A 24,999-nucleotide genomic window follows, 5' to 3' on the forward strand; every position below is an offset into this window, starting at 1 on the left:
CTACCATCAAGGAGGAGGTACTGGAGCTTGAAGACACACATTCAGTGTTTTAGGAACAGCATTCTTTCCTCCGCCAACAGATTTCTGAATGGACAATGAACCAATGTACACTATTTCACTTTTTTTATATATATAAATTGTAATTTATGTTTTTTTGTATACAATTTTCATGACACATGCCATTAATATTAAACCTGATTCTGCTTTTGACATTGAAGTTGTGCTGGTCCAATCACAGGCTGTGATAGGAAGGTGTCAAAAGTATCAGCGATCTCCATTGCTTCAGTATTGATCAGACTGGCGGCATGGGGTGAACTGTCTCCCAATAAACAGGAGGCATTACATAAGTGCATTAATGGCGAATAAAATCGAACAAAAAATTGAAATTTATAGGTGACAAACGCTAATCTACATGAGAGGACACGGTAACTTAGCAGTTAGCGGAACTTTATTACATCTTGGTGTTGGAGTTTAGAGTTCAATTCCGACGTCCTCTATAAACAGGTTTGTATGTTTCTTCCTGTTTACACATCCGTTTCCTCTGGCTGTTCCGGTTCCAACCCACAGTCCAAAGAGTTAGTATGTTCACTGATAATTGTAAAATGTCCTGTGATTAAGCTATAGTTAAACCGGTGGGTTGCTAGGTGACATGGCTCGAAGAGCAACAAGGGCCCGTTCCATGTTGTATCTCTAAATAAACAAAATGGGCACAATTGAATGGTTAGTTAGAGAAGGCTGGCAGATTTGCGTGGCAGAAGGTGTCAAGGGGTGTTCTGTAAGGATCACAGCTACCACTACAGCTGTTCCAAATCTGCAGTATATTAATTCAGTCTTCAGTCAAAACAAAACATCTTTTTCTAATTTTGCAAAGTGATAGAATGTTCATTTTGTGGGATGAATAGTCAACAGTGGGGAAGATTACAACAAACCTCAAGAAGAACAAATCAGCCAGCAGTCTGGAACTGAATTACCAAATATATTTCAGCAAACGTTACTTGCTGTTTTCTCTTACCGTGCCCAGTGTAGTAAGTGGCTGTTGTGTGTTCTTCATGCCAGAGTCTCCTGGAAGACCGGGAATCTCATGGAGAACTACATCTGCATGTTGTGTCCGGCTGCCGCACTTTGAGAACCACGTTAGGGATCTGGAGCTGCAGCTGGATGCCCCTCGACTTGTTCGGGAGTGAGGAGATCATTGATCGGAGTTACAGGGAAGAAATCACTCCTTAAGTTGTAGGAGGCGAGTAGCTGGGTGACTGTCAGGAGAAATGGAAATGTGAAGAGGCCATTTGTGCAGAGCCATTCCCCTCAATAGTAAGGATACGGCTTTGGATACTGCTGTGGGGAATGACCTCCCAGGAGAATGCCACGGAGACCAGGTTACTGCACTGAGCATGGGTCCATGGTGCAGAAGAGAAAGAAGGAGAAGAGAAGAGCGGTAGTGATAGGGAACTCAAGAGTCAGGGGAACAGACAGGCGATAATGTGGACGTGCATGGGACTCCTAAATGAATGTTGCCTCCCAGGTTCCAGGGTGAGGGATGTCTCGGATCACATCCACAGCATTTTGGAGAGGGAGGGAAAATAGCCAGATGTCTTGATACATATTGATACCAATAACATGGGAAGGAAAAGCAAAGAGATCCTGAGAAGAGAATTTGGAGAGCTAGGTAGAAAGCTGAGAAGCAGGACCTCCCAGGTAGTAATATCTGCATTGCTCCCTGTGCCATGCTCCAGTGAAGGTGAAAACAGGATGATCTGGTGCAGGGGGCAGGGCTTCAGGTTCTTCGATCATTGGGATCTCTTCTGGGGGTGGTGTGACCTGTCAAAAGTGACAGATTGCACCTAAACCTGAGGGGAACTAATAATCTTGCAGGCAGGTTTGTTAGAGCTAATGGGGGGGGGGGTGAATTAAAATAATAAAAGAGACATAAGACCATAAGATATAGGAGCAGAAGCAGGCCATTTAGCCCATTGAGTCTGCTCCACCATTCAATCATGGACTGATCCAATTCTTCCAGTCATCCCCACTCCCCTGCCTACCCTTTGATGCCCTGGCTAATCAAGAACCTATCTATCTCTACCTTAAATACACCCAATGACTTGGCCTCCACAGCCACTCGCAGCAACAAATTCCACAGATTTACCATCCTCTAAAGTAATTTCTCCACATCTCAGTTCTCTCTGAAGGCACTCAGTTTCCTCAACACTACCGCTCCTCCACCTACCTTTGTATCATTGGTAAATTTAGCCACAAATCCATTAACCCCATAGTCCAAATCATTGACATACATCATAAAAAGCAGCGGTCCCAACACCGACCACTGTGGAACTCCACTGGAAACCGGCAGCCAGCCAGAATAGGATCCCTTTATTCCCACTCTCTGTTTTCTGCCGATCAGCCAATGCTCCACCCATGCTAGTAACTTCCCTGTAATTCCATGGGCTCTTACCTTGCATGTGCAGCACCGTGTCAAAGGCCTTCTGAAAATCCAAGTACACCACATCTACTACATCTCCTTTGTCTACCCTGCCTGTAATTTCCTCAAAAAATTGCAGTAGGTTTGTCAAGCAGGATTTTCCTTTCAGGAAACCATGCTGACTTTGGCCCATCTTGTCATGTACCTCTGTAATCTCATCCTTAACAATTAAATCCAATAACTTTCCAACCACTGATGTCAGGCTAACAGGTCTATAGTTTCCTTTCTGCTGCCTCCCACCCTTCTTAAATAGCGGAGTAATATTTGCAATTTTCCAGTCATCCGGTACAATGCCAGAATCTATCGATTCTTGGAAGATCGTTATTAATGCCTCTGCAATCTCTCCAGCTACTTCCTTCAGAACCTGAGGGTGCATTCCATCAGGTCCAGGAGATTTATCCACCCTCAGACGATTAAGCTCCCTGAGCACCTTCTCAGTCGTAATTTTCACTGCAGATGTCTTCCACTGTGAAGTCTGATGCAAAATACGCATTCAGCTCCTCTGCCATCTCTGCATCTCTCATTACAATATGTCTACCGTCATTTTGTATTGGTCCTATATTTACCCTCAACTCTCTTTTACCCTTTATACACAAAAAAGCTTTTAATATCTTCTTTGATATTAGTCACCATCTTCATTTCATAATTCATCTCTCCTTCCTAATGACCTTCTTAGTTTCCTTCTGCAAGTTTTTAAAAGCTTTCCAATCCTCTGTCTTCCCACTAGCTTTGGCTTCCTTGTATGCCCTCTCTTTTTCTATAACTTTGGCTCTGTCTTCAATTTTCAGCCATGGTCGTGTCCTTCTTCCATTTAAAAATTTCTTCTTATTTGGAATATATCTGTCTTGCACTTCCTTCATTTTTCACAGAAATTCCAGCTATTGCTGTTCTGCTGTCTTTCCTGCTAGAGTCCTTATCCAGCCAACTTTGGCCAATTGCTCTCCCATGCCATTGCAATTTCCTTTATTCCACTGTCATACTGACACATTGGAATTAAGATTCTCCTTCTCAGATTTCAAAGCGAACTTGATCATATTGTGATCACTGTTCCCTAAGGGAAAATGAGGCTGGACAAATAATAATGGAGGACAAGGAGATAGCAGATGAACTGAATCAGTCTTCACTGTGGAAGGCACTAGCAGTGTGCCGGATGATGAAGTGCATGAGGGAAGAGAAGGAAGTGCAGTTACTGTTACAAGGGAGAAGGTAATTAAGGTCTTTCAAAAAGCTGAAAGACCTAAGGGTACATAAGTCACCCAGGCCAGATGAACTGCACACTAGGATTCTGAAGGAGGTGCCGGTAGAGATCGTGGAGGCATTAGTAATGATTGTTAAAAGATTATTGGACCCTGGTATGGTGCCAGAGGACTGGAAAATTGCAAACAGAAACGTAGAAAACCTACAGCACAATACAGGCTCTTCAGCCCACCAAGCTGTGCCGAACATGTTCTTACCTGAGAAATTACCTAGGTTTACCCATAGCCCTCTATTTTTCTGAGCTCCATGTATCTGACCAGGAGCCTCTTAAAAGACCCTATCATATCTGCCTCCATCTATGTCGCCGGTAGCCCATTCCACACACTCACCACTCTCTGTGTTTTAAAAAAAAAAAAAAAAAACTTACCCCTGATATCTCCTCTGTACCTACTTAAAAGCAATACCGCAAGCACCTTAAAACTGTGCCCTCTCGTGTTAGCCATTTCAGCCCTGGAAAAAAGCCTCTGACTATCCACACAATCAATGCCTTTCATCATCTTATACACCTCTATCAGGTCACCTCTCATTCTCCGTTGTTCCAAGGAGAAAAGGCCGAGTTCACTCAACCTACTCTCATAAGTCACGCTCCCCAATCCAGGCAACATCCTTGTAAATCTCCTCTGCACCCTTTTGGGAGGAGGAGAAGATGGCAGCGAGATGCAGCGCGCACGGCCTCTCCGGTGATGATAACTGTAATCTGTCAAGTAGGAATCCGTGCACAATTCTGATTTGATGGAGGCAGATGTGAGAGCACGGAGGAACATCTGGTGAAACTTCTGAAATGCCTTCTTCGCTGCCGCTGCTACTGTGTGATCCGAAATCTCCGGAGGGGAAGGCCCCGAATCCTCGGCTTTGCCTGTTGCTTGGTGATTGGGGCCAGAGTCGAAGTACTCAGCAGAGGTGGTGCTTAGTGCTCGGTGTCAGAGGGCTGGTCAGAGGACGGACTCAGAGTTGGACTGTGGTCGGGTGCTTCCAGGACACTGCATCGGCAAGTTTGTGGCGCTGGAAGCTCATGGCAGGGAGAGTTTCTCCCTTCTACCATCTGTGTGAGATGTTGGGGCTATTAGGACCTCGAGACTTTTTTTTTAACGTGCCCATGGTCTGCTCTTATCAAATTACGGTATTGCTTTGCACTGTTGTAACTATATGTTATAATTATGTGGTTTTTGTCTGTTTTAGTCTTGGCCTGTCTTGTGTTTCTGTGATATTATACCGGAGGAACATTGTATCATTTTTTAATACATGCATTTCTAAATGGCGATAAATGAGGACTGAGTGTCCTCATAATCTAATAATCTAATCTATGGTTTCCACATCCTTCCTGTCGTGAGGCTACCAGAACTGAGCACAGAACTTGAAGTGGGGTCTGACCAGGGTCCTATATAGCTGCAACATTATAGCTCCTAAACTCAATCCCATGATTGATGAAGGCCAATGCACCATATGATTTCTTAAATGTCACTCTATTCTTTAAGAAAAGTGGAAGGCAGCAGAAAAGAAGTTATAGACCAGTTAGCCTGACCTCCGTGGTTGGGAAGATGTTAGAGTCAATTGTTAAGGATGAGGTGATGGAGCACTTGGTGACACAGGACAAGATAGGACAAAGTCGGCATGGTTTCCTTCAGGGAAAATCCTGCCTGACAGACCTGTTGGAATTCTTTGATGAGATTACAAGTAAGATAGATAAAGAGGATGCAGCGGATGTTGTATATTTGCACTCTCAGAATGCCTTTGATAAAGTTCCACACATGAGGCTGCTTACCAAGTTAAGAGCTTGGAAAGTTACTAACATGGATAGAGCTTTGGCTGATTGGTAGGAGGCAAAGAGTGGGAATAAAAGGAACCTTTTCTGCTTGGCTGCCAGTGACTAGTGGTGTTCCACAGGGGTCAGTGTTGGGACACTTCTTTTTGTGCTGTATGTCAATAATTTAGATGATGGGATCGATGAGCTTTTTGCCAGATTTGCAGATAATATGGAGATTGGTGGAGGGCAGGTGGTGTTGAGCAATCAAGTAGGATGCAGAAGGACTTAGACAGATTCGGAGAAATGAAATGCAACATTGGAAGATGCATTATCACGCACTTTGGTATTTGAAATAAATGTCCAGGCTATTTTCTAAATGGGGAGAAAATCAAAAAATCTGAGATGCAAAGGGACTTGGGATTCCTTGTGCAGAACACCCTGAAGGTTAAGTTGCAGGTAGAGTCCAGAAGACCAGAAGACCATTGGACATGGTTGCAGAATTAGGCCATTCAGCCCATCAAGTCTGCTCCACCATTCCATCATGGCTGATCCTGGATCCCACTCAATCCCATACACTGTCTTTTCGCCATATCTTTTGATGCCCTGAGCGATTGGGAAATGATCAACTTCTGCCTGAAATATGCCCATGGACTTGGCCTCCACTGCAGTCTGTGGCAAGGCATTCCACAGATTCATTAATCTCTTCTATAAAAAAATATTCCTCCTTATCTCTGTTGTAAAAGGTTGCCCCACAATTTGGAGACTGTATACTCTAGTTCTGGATACCCCTACTGTGAGAAACATCCTCTCCACCTATCTAGTCCTTTCTACATTTGGTAGGTTTCAATGAGATCACCGCGCATTCTTCTTAATTCCAGTTTCTGGCCCCAATCTGCAAATGTTCCTCATGTTAACCTCTTCATTCCCAGAATCATGCTTGTGAACCTCCTCTGCACTCTCTCCAATGACAACATATCCTTTCTGAGATACGGGGCCCAAAACTATTGACTATACTCCAAGTGCTGCCTGATTAGTGGTTATAAAGGCTCAGCACTATCTCCTTGCTTTTATATTCTATTCCTCTTGAAATAAATGCCAACATTGCATTTGCCTTCCTTACCACAGACTGAACCTGTAATTTAACCTCCTGGGAGTCTTGAACGAGGACTGTTAAGGCCCTCTGCACCTCTGATGTTTGAACCTTCTCCCCATCTAGATAATAGTCAGCACCATTGTTCCTTTTATGAAAATGCATTATCATACATTTCTCAACACGGTATACCATCTGCCACTTTTTTGCCCATTCTTCCAATGTGTCTAAGTCCTGCAATCACATTGCTTCCTCAGCACTACCTACCCCTCCACCTACCTTTGTATCATCCACACAAACTTTGCCACAAAGCTGTCAATTCCATTATCCAAATCATTGATAAACAACGTGAAAATTAGTGATCCCAATACTGACCCCTGAGGAACACCACTAGTCACTGGCAGCCAACCAGAAAAAGACCCCTTTATTCCCACTCACTGCCTCCTGTCTGTCAGCCATTCCTCTATATCCATGTCAGTATCTTTCCTGTAATGCCACCGGATTTTATTTTGTTAAGCAGCCTCATGTGTGACACCTTAACAAATACCTTCTGAAAATCCAGGTAAATGACATCCACTGCCTCTTCTTTGTCCACCCTGCTTGTTACTTCGTCAAAGACCTCTAACAGCTTTGGCAAGATATTCCGTTATAGAAACCATGCTGACTTTGACTACTTTTCACATTAGCCTCCAAGTACCCCAAAACCTCATCCTTAATAATGGACTCCAACGTTTTCTCAGCTACTGAGGTTAGGCTAACTGGCCTATAATTTCCTTTATTTTGCCTTTCTCCCTTTTAACGAGTGGAGTGACGTTTGCATGGTGAGGAAGGGCAATGCAATGTTAGCATTCTTTTCAAGCTGTCTAGAATACAGGAGCGGGGATGTGATGCTGAAGTTTTATAAGGCACTGGTGAGGCTTCACCTTGAGTACTGTGTACAGTTTTGGGTGCTCATCTTAGAAAAGATACTGTATGTTGGCATTGGGGAAGTTTAAAGGGTTATCATATAGGAATGTTTGATAGCTCTGTGTTGCTGGAATTTAGAAGGATGAGTGGGTATATCATTGAAACCTTTCGAATTTTGAAAGACCTAGATAGAGTTGGTGCAGAAAAGATTTTTTCCCGTGGTGGGGGAGTCTAGAACGAGAGGGCACAGCCTTAGGATAGAGGGGCGTTAATTTAAAACAGAGATGCGGAGAAATTTCTTTAGCCAGAGGGTGGTGATTTTGTGGAATTTGTTACCACAGGCAGCTGTGGAGGCCAGGACGTTGGGTGTATTTAAGGCAGAGTGTGTTAGGTTTTTGATTGGACATGGCATCCAAGGTTACGGTGAGAAGGCCAGGGAGTGGGGCTGGGGTGGGGGGGGAAAATGGGCATCAGCCATGATTGAATGGCAGAGCAGACTTGATGGGCCAAATGGTCTAATTCTGTTACAATGTCTTATGGTCTTATAAGACATAGGAACACAATCAGAACATTTGGCCCGTTGAGTCTGCTCTGCCATTCCATCATGGCTCATTTATTATCCCTCTCAATCCCATTCTCCTGCCTTCTCCCTGCCCTGACTAATCAAGAATCTATCAACTTCTGCTCTAAGTCATCTGTAAAAATGAAGTCCACAGATTCACCACCCTCTGACTAAAGAAATTCCTCCTCATCTCTGTTGTAGATGGATGTCCTTCTATTCTGAAGCAGTGCCCACTGATCCTACGCTCCCCCACTATAGGAAACATACTCTCCGTCTCCACTCTATCAAGGCATTTCAACATTCACTGGGTAGTAGAACATAGACCATTCTGGTCCATGATGAAAGATCTCTGATGACACTTGTACAATTTGTTTGTGTGTTCTCCCCCACAACCTGTCCAAGTTGGTATAATTTGGTTTCAGAAATTTCACCACAGAAAAAGAGGAATTTCTAAACATTAAGCACAAAAGATTGTGCAGTTGCTGAAAATCCAGAGGAACACACGGTGACATTTCTGGCCAAAAATAATATTTCTAAATATTGTTTCTGGTGCAAAATTACCAAAGGATTTTGTTTTGAAATAGCAGTTCTGTCCTGTACTGATCCACAGGTGCAGAGATTGTTCCTCAGTCACTGTGGGTTGAATTGGAGTACGTATAGCAGAGTTTCATTGTGTGGTCTTCTTCCTTCCAGGCGCCGCTTGGTTTCTCAGCGTTCTTCATTGGAGACTCTGGAAGACATTGAGGAAAATGCCCCATTGCGGAGGTATGAAAATGATTGGTGATAACAGAAGCACTCTTGACTTTGTGACACAGTTACACAGTGCAGTATTATGATTCGTTCAGGTTGTCATTGGTGCTGGGGTGTGAGAGGCAGTAGTGGGGATCAGTTCCACTGTGCTCCCAATGCATGTGTCTCAAACAGCCTCTGACAACCAAGTCCAGCTCCTGGCCTTCACGTGTGACTTAACTACTGTAACCCTCAGGTTCGACTAGCGGCTTAATCTTGGGGAAGACAGCCTCCGGCCCAGCCCAACTTGAGAAATCTTGTTTGGGTGGATGCTGCGTGATGTGTTCCCTGTTACAAATCAGTACCACGAAATAACAAACAGTACACAATATGCAATTCAACGACTGAGCTTTATAATTTTCAATTTGACTAAAGTTAGTAAAGAAACAAAAAAAAAAGAAAAGGGCCCATTTCAATGAAACAGTCTAATGTGCACGTTGGAGCTCACGTTTCCATCCATTTGTTCCCCGTCGATCTTCTCTGAGCGTCACGGACCCACGGACCCTCCAGTCCAAATCCATTCCGTCTGGCGGTCTACCAACTCTCTCCACTCGCATCCTCTCTCTCCATCTCTCCCCAACAAAAGACCACAAAATCCCTTCTCTCAGACTGACAGGAAGATCAACATTCTTCTCATTGGATGGTGCACATTCCAAAGCCCCCATTATCTCTAGACGTAACCCAAACATTGCTGCTACAGAGAAACCATTACATTAGCAGTGGAACATTACAAAGAGGCTATTACATTAGCAGTGAAACCTTGCAGCACGTTACACTGCTCAGCCCAGTAGAACTTCTTCTGTTGACAGGAGAAGGGAAAAAGGTGGGTTACTGGCGCCTTAAAACCAGTCACTTTGAGCAGATGGGGCTCATCAGCCGTGGTTGGCTAGGAGAAGGAAAACTCTGATCTCAAACCTCCACTGCCTTGTGGCTATACCCACTCATGGGGAATGCATTAGGAGTAAACCCTGAGGAAAAATCCAGAGCTGGAGTCCCTAAGGCAGTCCTATGCTGTTCAATGTTGACTGGCAATTCTTGTGATGCCACTGGTAGCAAACTGCGTTGGTCTCTGCCTTTCTTTTGTTCAGCTGTGTGGAGAGGAGGAGCCTGCTGCATGGGCAACAGTTTGCTCTCCATATCGTACTGGTCTGGCTTGCATATCATGTCGAAAGCTGGGACATAATATCCGTGATCGACCCTGACCAATGGAGGCTCTCTCAGTATTGTGAAACCACTTTTTTGCCCAGAATGCAAGTGAATCACATCCATTCCATCAAACTGCAATGTTGCAGACATGCTGAGTTGTTGCCTCAGGTAGATTCGTCCCAGCTCTACAATATCAAGGATGAACTATTGATGCATTGAAGGATTACATTGCAAAAGATCCATTCTTCACGAAAAAGTAAACACTTGGTGGCGACTTTATTACATACCTCCTGTACGGAATGAAGGGATCACAGAGTGTACATTCGTGACCTTCTCCTGCTGTAGTCCCTCCACTTCAAGGTTAGATGTGTTGTGCGTTCAGAGATCCTCTTCTGCACGCCACTGTTATTAAATATGTCTATTTGGTTTACTGTCCCCTTCCTGTCAGCTTGAATCAGTGTGCCCATTCTCCTCTGATTCTCTTATTAACAAGGCATTTTCACCCACACAACTGCAGCTCCCTGGATTTTTTTGTTTTTCACACCATTCCCTATAAACCCTAGAGATCGTTTTGTGTGAAAATCCCAGTGATCAGCAGTTTCTGAGATACTCAAACCACCCTATCTGGCACCAACAATCATCCCATGGTCAAAGTCACTTAGATCACATTTCTTTGTAATTTCTGATGTTTAATCTGAATAATCTTCCCATCTGCCTCACTACAGGAAAGATGTGGAAGCCATAGAAAGGGTGTGGAGGAGATTTACAAGGATGTTGCCTGGATTGGGGAGTATGCCTTATGAAAACAGGTTGAGTGAACTTGGCCTTTTCTCCTTGGAGAGACGGAGGATGAGAGGTGACCTGATAGAGGTGTATAAGATGATGAGAGGCATTGATCGTGTGGATAGTCAGAGGCTTTTTCAGGGCTGAAGTGGTTGCCACAAGAGGACACAGGTTTAAGGTGCTTGGGAGTAGGTACAGAGGAGATATCGGGTAAGTTGTTTACTCCGAGAATGGTGAGTGCGTGGAATGGGCTGCCAGCAACGGTGGTGGAGGCGGATACAGTCGGGTCTTTTAAGAGACTTTTGGATGGGTACATGGAGCTTAGAAAAATAGAGGGCTATAGGTAAGCCTAGTAATTTCTAAGGTAGGGACATGTTCGGCACAGCTTTGTGGGCGAAGGGCCTGTATCGTGCTGTAGGTTTTCTATGGTTTTTTTTTTAACAACTGAACCCCTTGACCATGTCTGCATGCTTTCACGCATTGAGCCGCTGCCTCATGATTGGCTGATTCCAGTTGTCACTGAGTGTGTGGGGTACTCATACAATCTGCAAAGATTGGTTATGTAACTATCATGTGCCCTCCATGGGAATCAGTCTCGCTCACATTATTGGTGTGGATCTCACACACCAGTTACTGAGGGTGGGGGGGATTTAATTTAATCAGTCTCAGAATTGGTGTGGACCCTGTGGGACCACCAGTCCGGATTTCTCTCACGCACCAATTACTGAAGGTGGGGGGACTTGCTCTCACTCAGTCTCATGACTTATGTTTAACTTGTTTTTTTTCCAGATGTCGGACTCTGTCAGGTTCTCCCAGACCAAAGAGCTTTAAGAAGATTCACTTTATCAAAAACATGCGACAACACGACACCAGGAACGGCAGGTTTGATGTTCTTTTTAAAAATTAATTCAAAATTGAAAGTTTAATGTGAGTGCATGAGCATTTTATCCAATGGTATTTTAATTTAGCTGTCTTTGGACAACCCTCAGTATGTCTTGTCACTCAGCAACGGTGGTAATATATAGATCAAAAGCAGACCAGCGGAGACAGAAGCTGCTGGAAGATCTTAGGTAATCTTATAGTATTGTGTAGTGTTTGACACAGTGATATAACACTACATTAAAGGTTAAAGATGGATATAGCTCCACAGCTCTTCCCCCATCGGATCACAACATGGTTCACTTCATGACCAAAGTACAGCAACAACCAGCTACCACCAAGATAGTAAAGAAATGGGCTCCAGAGGCACTAGAGGCCTTAAAGGGCAGCTTTGAGCTGACTGGAATGTGATTGGTGAACCATATGGCGAGGACATTAATGGAGTTACTGATTTTTCTTTATTTATTCATTTGAATTGAATTGAACTGACTTTATTACTTACACCCTTCATATACATGAGGAGTAAAAATCATTGTTACGTCTCCGTCTAAATGTGCAACGTGCAATTTATAGTAATTTATAATAAATATTATGTACAATGGGATGGTCAATATAACATAGAAATACAGTTGTGTCAGCGTGAATTAATCAGTCTGATGGCCTGGTGGAAGAAGCTGTCCTGGAGCCTGCTGGTCCTGGCTCTTACGCTGTGGTACCATCTCCCAGATGGTAGCAGCTGGAACAGTTTGTGGTTGGGGTGACTCGGGTCCCCAATGATCCTACGGGCCCTTTTTACACACCTGTCCTTGTAAATGTCCTGAATCATGGGAAGTTCACAACTACAGATGTGCTGGGCTGTCCGCATCACTCTCTGCAGAGTCCTGCGATTGACGGAAGTACATTTCCCATATCAGGCAGTGATGCAGCCAGTCAGGATGCTCTCAATTGTGCCCCTCTAGAAAGTTCTTAGAATTTGGGGGCCCAAGCCAAACTTCTTCAACTGTGTGAGGTGAAAGAGGTGCTGTTGTGCCTTGTTCACCACACAGCTGGTATGAACAGACTACGCGATATCCTCAGTGATATTTATGCCAAGGAATTTAAAGCTGTTCACCCTCTCAACCCCAGATCCTTTGATGTCAATAGGGGTTAGCCTGCCTCCATTCCTCCCGCAATCCACAACCAGCTCCTTTGTTTTTGCAACATTGAGGGAGAGGTTATTTTCTTGACATCACTGTGTCAAGGTGATGACTTCTTCCCTGTAGGCGGCCTCATTATTATTTGAGATTAGGCCAATCAGTGTAGTGTCGTCAGCAAACTTAATTAGCATATTGGAGCTGTGGGTGGCGACACGGACATGGGTTTACAGAGAGTAAAGGAAGGGGCTTAGTACACAGCCCTGAGGGGCTCCTGTGTTGTGGGTGTCACCAGCTAAGCCAGCATTTATTGCCTATCCCTTGATACCCTTGAGAAGGTGGTGACGAGCTGCCTTCTTGAACTGCTGCAGTCCCTGAGATGCAGGTACACCCACAGTGCTGTTAGGGCGCGTCTTCTCAGCCACAGAAAGAGAGCCCTTAGATCAGGAGACAGGAAAGGATTGAAACGTGTGCAGATGGAGCTAATGGAGAAGATCAAGGTGGCTAAAGAGGAATACGGGGAGAGCTGGAGGACAAGCTTGCGCAGAGGAGCACACGGGAGGTGTGAAGAGGCATGAAGAACATCAATCAGCCCAGTTGTGAAGCCTTGGAATGCAGTCGTGAAAGGGATAATGAGTTAAAGCTATTCTTCTATAGGTTTGACAATTGCCCTCCTGTTCACACCCCTAAGCACACCAGTCCAGGTGTCAAGGCACCCAATACTCCCTCAGCACCAACACCTACCCTCCAGTTCCACAACGTGGATGAACAACACAGGCCACCAGTGTCTACATTCCATCTTTGCCCTGCACGTACCATCCACATCTCCACATACCAACTGCTGTTGTCCCAGTCTTCACCCCCCCACCCCTACCCCCAGCCCCCAGAGCTAGAGGTCATGGGTTAAGGGTGAAAGGTGAAAGTTTATGGGGAACATGAGGGGAAACTTCTTTACTCAGAGGGCGGTGAGAGTGTGGAATGTGCTGCCAGTGGAAGTGGTACAATCAAGTTTGATTTCAACATTTGAGAGAAGTTTGGATGGGAGGGGTGTAGAGAGCTATGGTCCTGGTGTAGGTCAATAGGAGTAGGCAGAATAATAGTTTGGTATGAACTAGATGGGCTGAAAGGCCTGTTTCTGTGCTGTTGTCCTCTATGACTCTGATTTGGTGCTCTTCAACCTTCAGTCAGTAATGGAGACTAACATTTTTGTACATGACTCCTACACTAATGACCCAAACTGAAATGTTGCCTTTCAAATTAGCAACAGTCAACATGGATTTGTGCGTGGAAGGTCATGTTTGACAAATCTTATTGAATTTTTTGAAGAGATTACTAGGAAAGTTGACGAGGATAAAGTGGTGGATGTTGTCTATATGGACTTTAGTAAGGCCTTTGACAAGGTTCCACACGGAAGGTTAGTTCGGAAGGTTCAATCGTTAGGTATTAATATTGAAGTAGTAAAATGGATTCAGCAGTGGCTGGATGGGAGACGCCAGAGAGTAGTGGTGGATAGCTGTTTGTCAGATTGGAGGCCGGTGTCTAGTGGTGTGCCTCAGGGATCTGTACTGGGTCCAATGTTGTTTGTCATATATATTAATGATCTAGATGATGGGGTGATAAATTGGATTAGTAAGTATGCAGATGATACTAAGATAGGTGGAGTTGTGGATGATGAGGTAGGTTTTCAAAGCTTGCAGAGAGATTTAGGCCAGTTAGAAGAGTGGGCTGAAAGATGGCAGATGGAGTTTAATGCTGAAAAATGTGAGGTGCTACATTTTGGTAGGACTAATCAAAATAGGACATACATGGTAAATGGTAGGGCATTGAAGAATGCAGTAGAACAGAGGGATCTAGGAATAATGGTGCATAGTTCCCTGAAGGTGGAATCTCATGTGGATAGGGTGGTGAAGAAAGCTTTTGGTATGCTGGCCTTTATAAATCAGAGCATTGAGTATAGGAGTTGGGATGTAATGTTGAAATTGTACAAGTCATTGGTAAGGCCAAATTTGGAGTATTGTGTATAGTTCTGGTCACCGAATTATAGGAAAGATGTAACAAAATTGAGAGAGTACAGGGAAGATTTACCAGAACGTTACCTGGGTTTCATCTCCTAAGTTACAGAGAAAGATTGAACAAGTTGGGTCTTTATTCTTTGGAGCGTAGAAGGTTGAGGGGGGACTTGATAGAGGTATTTAAAATTATGAGGGGGATAGATAGAGTTGACGTGGATAGGCTTTTTCCATTGAGAGTGGGGGAGATTCAAACAAGGGGACATGAGTTGAGAGTTAAAGGGCAAAAGTTTAGGGGTAACATGAGGGGGAACTTCTTTACTCAGAGAGTGGTAGCTGCGTGGAACGAGCTTCCAGCAGAAGTGGTTGAGGCAGGTTCGATGTTGTCATTTAAAGTTAAATTGGATAAATATATGGACAGGAAGGGAATGGAGGGTTATGGGCTGAGTGCAGGTCGGTGAAACTAGGTGAGAGTAAGAATTCAGCATGGACTAGAAGGGCCGAGATGGCCTGTTTCCGTGCTGTAATTGTTATATGGTTAAATGAGTCTTTAAACTAAGACTTTATATACCCTTTCCTGTGCAGTGAAAGATCCCCGGATATTATTTGAGAAATGACAGGGCACTTATCAGAATTGCGTTGATTATCCCTGACGTATGTTGTGAAATGTTTTTGTTTTGGGGCAGCAGTACAGTGCAATATATAAAAAGCTATGATGAACTACAATAAGAAATATGAAAAAAGTAATTAATGCAAAAAGAGAGAAAATGGGTCGTATTCATCGACCATTCAGCAATCAAATAGCAGAGGGGAAGAAGCTGTCCCTAATACTTTGAGTGTGCACCTTCAGGCTCCTGTACCTCCTCCTGGGTGGTGATGATACTTAATGATCTATGCCACCCTGAGGCACCACCTATTGAATGGCTTTGTGAAGGGAAGGTCGTGCCTCACGAGCCTAATTGAGTTTTTTGAAGAAGTAACAAAAAAAATTGATGAGGGTAGGGCGGTAGATGTGGTCTACATGGATTTTAGCAAGGAACTTGACAAGCTCCCCCATGAGAGACTTCATCCAGAAAGTTATGAGGCATGGGATCAGTGGAACCTTGGCTGTTTGGATAAATAATTGGCTTAAAGGAAGAAAGCAGAGGTTAGTAGTGGAAGGAAAGTATTCTGCCTGGAGGTTGTTGACTAGTGGAGTGCCGCAGGGATCTGTCCTGGGACCCCTGCTATTTGTGATTTTTATAAATGACCTGGATGAAGAGGCGGAAGGATGGGTGAGTAAGTTTGCGGATGACACGAAGATTGGAGGAGTTGTGGATGGAGCTGTAGGTTGTCGAAGGTTACAAGACGATATAGACAGGATGCAGAGTTGGACAGAAAAGTGGCAGATGGAGTTCAATCTGGATAAGTGTGAGGTGATGTGTTTTGGAAGGACAAACCAGAAGGCTGAGTACAGGGTAAATGGTTGGTTACTTAAGAGTGTGGATGAACAGAGGGACCTTGGGGTTCAAATCCATACATCCCTCAAGGTCGCTGCACAGGTTGATGGGATAGTTTAGAAGGCCTATGGGATTCTAGGCTTCATTAATAGGGGGACTGAGTTCAAGGGTAGAGAGGTCATGTTGCAACTCTACAAATCTCTGGTGAGACCACACTTAGAGTATTGTGTTCAGTTCTGGTCACCTCATTATAGGAAGGTTGTGGAAGCTATGGAGAGGGTGCAGAGGAGATTTATCAGGATGTTGCCTGGATTGGAAAACAAGTCTTATGAGGCAAGGTTAGCAGAGCTGGGACTTTTCTCTTTGGAGTGTAGAAGGATGAGAGGGGACTTGATAGAGTTCTACAAGATTATGAGAGGCATAGATAGGGTGGATAGCCAGTACCTGTTTCCCAGGGCACAAATAGCAAACACCAGAGGGCATACGTACAAAGTTAAGGGAGGGAACTTTAGGGGAGACATCAGGGCTAAGTTTTTTACACAGAGGGTTGTATTGCCTGGAATGACCTGCCAGGGATGGTGGTGGAGGCTAAAACATTAGAGGTATTTAAGAGCCTCTTGGACAGGCACATGGATGAAAGAAAAATAAAGGGTTACAGGGTAGTGTGGGTTTAGTACTTTTTTTAAAGGAATATATGGGTCGGCACAACATCGAGGGCTGAAGGGCCTGTGCTGTAGTATTCTAGTGTCTAAAGGTTCGTATTCAGCATGGAGGTCGGTGACAAGTGGTGTTCTGCAGGGATCTGCTTTGCAACCCCTCCTCTTTGTGATTTTTATAAATTACCTGGATGAAGAGGTAGGAGGGATGGGTTAGTAAGTTTGCTGATGACACAAAGGTTGGGAGTGTTGTGGATAGCCTGGAGGGTTGTCGAAGTTACAGAGGGACATTGATAGGATGCAGAACCGGGCTGAGAAGTGGCAAATGAAGTTCAACCCAGATAAATGTGAAGTGGTTCATTTTGGTAGGCCAAATTTGAAGACACAATATTGGATTATTGGTAAAATGCTTGGCAGTGTGGAGGATCAAAGAGAGGGTGAACATGTGCCAGTCTACATTGGTGCATTGACAGCACAAAGAGGGCAAACTTGTGCCAGTTTACATCAATGGGTCCACAGTGGAGAGATAATGAACATGTCCTGGTCTACGTCAATAGATTCACAACTCAGAGAGGGTGAACTTGTGCCAGTCTACATCGATATATTCACAGTACAGAGAGGGTGAACATGTGCCAGTCTACATCGATATATTCACAGTACAGAGAGGGTGAACATGTGCCAGTCTACATCGATATATTCACAGTACAGAGAGGGTGAACATGTGCCAGTCTACATCGATATATTCACAGTACAGAGAGGGTGAACTTGTGCCAGTCTACATTGATGAATTCACAGTGGAGAGAATCAACAGATTTACCTATCCTGTGACCATCACATAGAAGAAAATACAAGGCTTCAGTTTCTTTACATTCTGAGGAGGTTAAGGGCATTCTACCTGTCACTCTGCAGCAACTTCTACAGATGTACTATTGAAAGTATCCTGACTGGTTGCACCATGGTCTGGTACAGCAATTCAGATGTAGAGAATCGCAAGAAAGGGCAGAGAGTAGTCGACTCTGCCCAGTATATCATGGGCACATCCATTCCCACCATCGGTACTATCTACAGGAGGCATGGCCACAAGGAGGCAACAACTATCTTCAAAAATCTCCACCATCCAGGCCACGGCATCTTCTCACAGCTACCACCAGGCAGGAGTTACAGAAGCCTGAAGTCCCACACCACCAGGTTCAAGAACAGTGACTTCCCTTAAACCATCTGGATCTTGAACCACCATCGAATCATTAATCACTACCTCAATACAGCAGCACTGTGATTATTTTGATCAATCTGCACTACAATCAATTTTTTGTATTTTAGTTGTGTTCTTTCTGTGCATAATTTCTGTTTTCTTTGTGAATGCTGCTTATCTGATGCAGCATTCCTGCAACAGTACCTGCGATGGTGCTGCAAGCGTTTTCCGTTGCCCCTCTTCACATGTACTTCAACCATAAGACATTGGAGCAGAATTAGGCCATTCAGCCCATCGACTCTGCTCTGCCATTCCTTCATGGCTGATCCCAGATTCCACACAACCCCATACACCTGCCTTCTCGCCATATCCTTTGATGCCCCGACGGATCAGGAAATGATCAAATTCCGCTTTAACTATATCCACGAACTTAGCCTGCCACTGCAGTCTGTGTCAGAGCATTCCACAGATTCACCACCCTCTGGCTAAAAAAATTCCTCCTTGTCTCGGTTCTAAAGGGTTTCCCCTCAATTTTGAGGCTGTGCCCTCTAGTTCTGGATACCCCCACCACTGGAAACATCCTCTCCACATCTGCTTTATCTCGTCCTCTCAATGTACTTGAGGCAATGAAACCTGGCCTTGACTAAACACTTGTCATCAGTCCTTTTTTTAAGCATCGCATTGATTACTGCAGGCTCTTCTGCCGATATCCAGAACAAACAAATTTAAATTCTATGAGAAAAGCACACTATTCATTCAGTAGCCAGTTTACAAGGGTACGTGCTGAAACTAACAAATTGATTACTAGACCACAGTTTACAAGGTATCAAAAAGGATGCTCTCCTAGAAAGTCATAATTGTACGAATTGGTATGCTAGATTTTCCACAACTCTGTCTGTCTGACACACACACACACACACTCTCTCTCTCTCTCTCTCTCTCTCTCTCTCTCTCTCTCTCTCTCTCTCTCTCTCTCTCTCTGTCTCTCTCTGTCTTTCCATGTGTTTCTCTCTCTCTATCTCCTTCTGCGTCTGTGTCTTTCTTTCTGTCTCTCTTTGTGTCTCTCTCTGTCTCTGCTTCTGTCTGTCTGTCCCTCTTTTCTCTCTCTGTTTATCTGTTTCTCTGTCTGTCTCGCTCTCTATCTCAGGCCCCTGATCTTAGAAAAGATGTGCTGCATTGGAGAGGGTCCAGAGGAGGTTCACAAAGATGATTTCAGGAATGAAAGGGTTATCATGCGAGGAATGTTTAATGGCTCGGGGTCTGTACTCACTGGAATTCAGAAGAATGATGGGGGATCTCGTTAAATTTTTTGAATGTTGAAAGGCCTAGACAGAGTAGATATGGAAAGGATGTTTCCTATGGTAGGAGAGTCTAGGACAAGAGAGCACAGCCTCAGGATAGAGGGGCGCCCTTTCAAAACAGAGATGTAGAGAAATTTCTTGAGCCAAAGAGTGGTGAACTTATGGAATTTGTTGCCACATGCAGCTGTGGAGGCCAGGTCGTTGAGTGTATTTAAGGGAGAGATTGATAGGTTCTTGATTGGACATGACATCGAAGTTTACGGGGAGAAGGCAGGGAACTGGGGTTGAGGAGGAAATAGAAAAAAGGATCAGCCATGATTGAATGGTGGAGCAGACTCGATGGGCCAGATGGCCTAATTCTGCTCCTATGTCTTATGATCTATGGTCCAACAAGTGCACCATTCAGTGTAATATAATGTGTAATGCAGTCAGTGTATTATAATGAGTGTAACGCGGTCAGTGTAATATAATGTGTAATGAGTGTAATTGGTCAGTGTAATGTGTAATATAGTCTGTAATATAATGAGTGTAATATAGTCAGTGTATTATAATGAGTGTAATGCAGTCAGTGTATTATAATGTGTAATGCGGTCAGTGTAATATAATGTGGTCAGTGTATTATAATGTGTAATGCGGTCAGTATTATAATGAGTGTAATGCGGTCAGTGTATTATAATGTGTAATGCGGTCAGTATAATATAATCTGTAATGCGGTCAGTGTATTATAATGTGTAATGCAGTCAGTGTAATATAATAATGTGGTCAGTGTAATATAATGTGTAATGCGGTCAGTGTATTATAATGTGTAATGCAGTCAGTGTAATATAATAATGTGGTCAGTGTATTATAATGTGTAATGCGGTCAGTGTATTATGTGTAATGCGGTCAGTGTAATATAATGAGTGTAATGTGGTCAGTGTATTATAATGTGTAATGCGGTCAGTGTATTATAATGCAGTCAGTGTATTATAATGTGTAATGCGGTCAGTGTAATATAATGAGTGTAATTGGTCAGTGTAATGTGTAATATAGTCAGTGTAATATAATGTGTAATATAGTCAGTGTATTATAATGTGTAATGCGGTCAGTGTATTATAATGTGTAATGCGGTCAGTGTATTCTGTGTAATGCGGTCAGCGTATTATAATGTGTAATGCAGTCAGTGTATTATAATGAGTGTAATGTGGTCCATGTAATATAATGTGCAACACATTTGGTGTAATATAATGAGGGTAGCCAGTCTGGGCAATGGCTGAGTCATCTGTCAAGACTCTTATGGATACTGACAAATCAAATCTTGTCTTCACATTTGGGTAATTAATTATTTCTTCCAGTACAGTTGTTCTGTCAACATCCAATAATATGAGTGATTAAAGACAAATTAGTATTTGGTGAATAGTAATATAATCAGCTGTGAAATCAGGTTTCCTCTGTTGAACTGAATTAGTTCACATTGTCTCTGTGTGCCTGTCAACAGTAATATGGTCAAGGTTGGCTGACTGTTAGAAACAGTCCGTTTTTATGGTTGTTTGTGTTTTGGACCTTGAGCAAACTGAGATTATATACTTGCCATAAACACAAGGGATTCTGCAGATGCTGGAAGTCCACACAGAATACTGTACGAACTCAGCAGGTCAGGCAGCATCTATGGAGGGGAATGAACAGCCCACGTTTCAGTCTGAGACCCTTCTAATATCTAGCAACACACATCAAAGTTGCTGGTGAACGCAGCAGGCCAGGCAGCATCTCTAGGAAGAGGTACAGTCGACGTTTCGGGCCAAGACCCTTCGTCAGGACTAACTGAAGGAAGAGTTAGTAAGAGATTTGAAAGTGGGAGGGGGAGGGGGAGATCCAAAATGATAGGAGAAGACAGGAGGGGGAGGGATGGAGCCAAGAGCTGGACAGTTGATTGGCAAAAGGGATATGAGAGGATCATGGGACAGGAGGCCCAGGGAGAAGGAAAAGGGGGAGGGGGAAAGAAGCCCAGAGGATGGGCAAAAGGTATGGTAAGAAGGACAGAGGGAGAAAAAGGAGAGAGAGAAAAAGAATGTGTGTATATAAATAAATAACGGATGGGGTACGAGGGGGAGGTGGGGCATTAGCGGAAGTTTGAGAAGTCAATGTTCATGCCATCAGGTTGGAGGCTACCCAGATGGAATATAAGGTGTTGTTCCTCCAACCCGAGTATGGCTTCATCTTTACAGTAGAGGAGGCCGTGTTGATAGTCATATCAGAATGGGAATGGGACGTAGAATTAAAATGTGTGGCCACTGGGAGATCCTGCTTACCCTGGCGGACAGAGCGTAGGTGTTCAGCGAAACGATCTCCCAGTCTGCGTCGGGTCTCGCCAAAGGTGAGGACAAGGAGAACCCTATTCCTAGTGGGGTGGCGGGAGTAAGAGCAGATGTGTGTGAAATGGGGGAGATGCGTTTGAGAGCAGAGTTGATAGTGGAGGAAGGGAAGCCCCTTTCTTTAAAAAAGGAGGACATCTCCTTCGTCCTGGAATGAAAAGCCTCATCCTGAGAGCAGATGCGGCAGAGATGGAGGAATTGCGAGAAGGGGATGGCATTTTTGCAAGAGACAGGGTGAGAAGAGGAATAGTCCAGATAGCTGTGAGAGTCAGTAGGCTTATAGTAGACATCAGTGGATAAGCTGTCTCCAGAGACAGAGACAGAAAGATCTAGAAAGGGAAGGGAGATGTCGGAAATGGACCAGGTAAACTTGAGGGCAGGGTGAAAGTTGGAGGCAAAGTTAATAAAGTCAACGAGCTCAGCATGCGTGCAGGAAGCAGCGCTAATGCAGTTGTCGATGTAGCGAAGGAAAAGTGGGGGACAGATACCAGAATAGGCACGGAACATAGATTGTTCCACAAACCCAACAAAAAGGCAGGCATAGCTAGGACCCATACGGGTGCCCATAGCTACACCTTTAGTTTGGAGGAAGTGGGAGGAGCCAAAGAAGAAATTATTAAGAGTAAGGACTAATTCCGCTAGACGGAGCAGAGTGGTGGTAGAGGGGAACTAGTTAGGTCTGGAATCCAAAAAGAAGCGGAGAGCTTTGAAACCTTCCTGATGGGGGATGGAAGTATATAGGGACTGGACATCCATGGTGAAAATAAAGCAGTGGGGGCTAGGGAACTTAAAATCATTGAAAGGTTTCAGAGCGTGAGAAGTGTCACGAACATAAGTAGGAAGGAATATTCCAAGTGTGGTCTAATCAGTGTTTTTCCAGCTGATACATTACCTCACATCTCTTGAACTCAATCCCCCTGACAAATGACAGCCATTACAGCACATTCTTCTTAACCAGCCCATCAATGTGTATGTAAAAATAGTAGCCAGTAGATAACTTGGCCTTTCTCTTCATGAAACTTGGCAGATAGTAAGACAGTAAAACCACAGGATATAGGAACAGAATTAGGCCATTTGACCGATTGAGTCTGTTCCGCCATTTCATCATGGCTGATCCAATTTTCCTCTTGACCCCAATCTCCTGCTGTCTCTTGTAACCTTTCTTGCCCTGACTAATCAAGAATTTATCAACCTCTGCCTTAAATATACATAAAGACTCTGCCTCCACAGCTGCCTATGGCAAAGGATTCCCCAGATTCACCTGCCTGGCTAGAAAAATTCCTTCTCATCTCTTTTCTAAAATTCCTTCTCATCTCCATTCTAAAAGGATTCTGCGTGGAGGTCGGTGACCACTGGTATGCTGCATGGATCTGTTTTGGGAGCCCTTCTCTTTGAGATTTTTATCAATGACCTGGATGAGGAAGTGGAGGGGTGGGTTAGTAAATTTGCTGATGACACAAAGGTCGGGGTTGTTATGGATAGTGTGGAGGGCTGTCAGAGGTTACAGAGGGACATTGATAGGATGCAGAACTGGGCTGAGAAGTGGCAGATGGAGTTCAACCCAGATAAGTGTGAAGTGGTTCATTTTGGTATATCAAGTTTGAAGACAGAATATAGCATTAATGGTAAGATGCTTGGCATTGTGGGGGATCAGAGAGATCTTGGGGTCATGTTAATAGAACATTCAAAGCTGCTGTGCAGGTTGACAGTATTGTTAAGAAGGCATATGGTGTGTTGGCCTTCATTGACCATGGGATTGAGTTCAAGAGTTGTGAGATAATGTTACAGCTATAGAGTTGTGAGGTAATGTTACCTTGGTCAGACCCCATTTTGAGTTCAGTCTGGTCACCTTACTACAAGAAGGATGTGGTTACTATAGAGAGAGTGCAGAGGAGATTTGCAAGGACATTGCCTGGATTGGAGGGCGTACCTTATGAGAATAGGTTGAGTGTACTTGGCCTTTTCTCCTTGGAATGACAGAGTATGAGAGGTGACCTGATAGAGGTGTACAAGATGATGAGAGACGTTGATTGTGTGGATAGTCAGAGGCTTTTTCCCAGGGCTGAAATGGCTAACACAAGGCGGCATAGTTTTAAGGTGCTTGGAAATAGGTTCTGAGGGGATGTCAGGGCTAAGTTTTTTATGAAAAGAGTGGTGAGTGCCTGGGATGGGCTGCCAGCGATGGTGGTAGAGGTGGATGCAATAGGGTCTTTTAAGAGACTCCTGGATAGGCACATTGAGCTTAGAAAAATAGAGGGCTATGGATAACCTCAGGTAATTTCTAAAGTAAGTACCTGCTTCTAAAGTAAGTTTTCCCTGAGGGCTTCTTAACCTTAAGCTCCCTTGTTGCCTCTGGTTCATTACATAACACCCAATCCAATACAGCTGATCCCCGAGAAGGCTCAATGGCATACTGCTCTGAAAAGCCATCTTGTAGGCATTCAACAAGCTCACTCTCTTGTGATCCATTACCAATCTGATTTTCCCAATCGACTGGCAAGTTGAAGTCTCGCAGGAATATCATAACATTGCCCTTTTTGACTTGACTTTTCTATTTCCTGTTGTAATCTGTGGTTCACATCCCAGCTACTGCTGGGAGGCCTGTATATAACTGGCATCTGGGTCAAAAGGCAATGCCTCAGAAAGGTACCGTCTGTCTTTAAGTACCCCCATCACCCAGGACATGCCCTCTTCTCACTGCTACCATCAGGGAGGAGGTACAGGAGCCTGAAGATACGCATTCAACATTATGGGAGCAGCTTCTTCCCCTCTGTCATCAGATTTCAGAATGGACATTGAACCCATGAACTCTACCTCACTATTTTGCTGTCTTTTGCACTTCTTATTTATTTTTTATATTTCCTTTCTCACTTACAGTGATTTTTTATTATTATATCTTGCACTATACCGCCACAAAACAACAAATGTCATGACATATGTCGGGGATAATAAACCTGATTTTGATTCTGATTTCCTGAGCTGTCAGTCTTCAGTGAGGAACAGGGAAGTACCTGGGACTGGTGACCCAAGGGTGGGAATGCCTCTCTCTCTCTCCCGTGCCCCAGTCTGAGGAGAGACCCTCCACTGAATGCACTGGTCCAGCTCTGCACGAGGCTATCAAACCCACCAGGGTCTCCCTCCCTCCTATTTGTGACATTTACCGACCACCCATCCCACAATCTCTCTGACCTACTACCATCGGAAAGGAGGTACAGGGGCATCAGGACTGGGACTGTCAGACTGGGTAACAGCTTCTTCCCACAGTACCTGGCCACACTGAGGTCTC

The 24,999-nt window shown here is 44.2% G+C and overlaps 1 protein-coding gene across 1 annotated transcript in view; it reads left to right on the forward strand.

The window, feature by feature from the left end:
* Nucleotides 1–24,999, forward strand: part of cables1 (Cdk5 and Abl enzyme substrate 1) — a 193,716-nt gene that overhangs the window by 77,365 nt on the left and 91,352 nt on the right. The window contains exons 2-3 of the mRNA XM_072271720.1: nt 8,729–8,800; nt 11,543–11,635. Of these exons, the coding sequence (XP_072127821.1) occupies nt 8,729–8,800; nt 11,543–11,635 (165 nt within the window). The remainder of the gene's footprint in view (nt 1–8,728; nt 8,801–11,542; nt 11,636–24,999) is intronic.

The sequence above is a fragment of the Mobula birostris genome, chromosome 1 (assembly GCF_030028105.1).
Source record: "Mobula birostris isolate sMobBir1 chromosome 1, sMobBir1.hap1, whole genome shotgun sequence".
Taxonomy (NCBI): Eukaryota; Metazoa; Chordata; class Chondrichthyes; order Myliobatiformes; family Myliobatidae; genus Mobula; species Mobula birostris.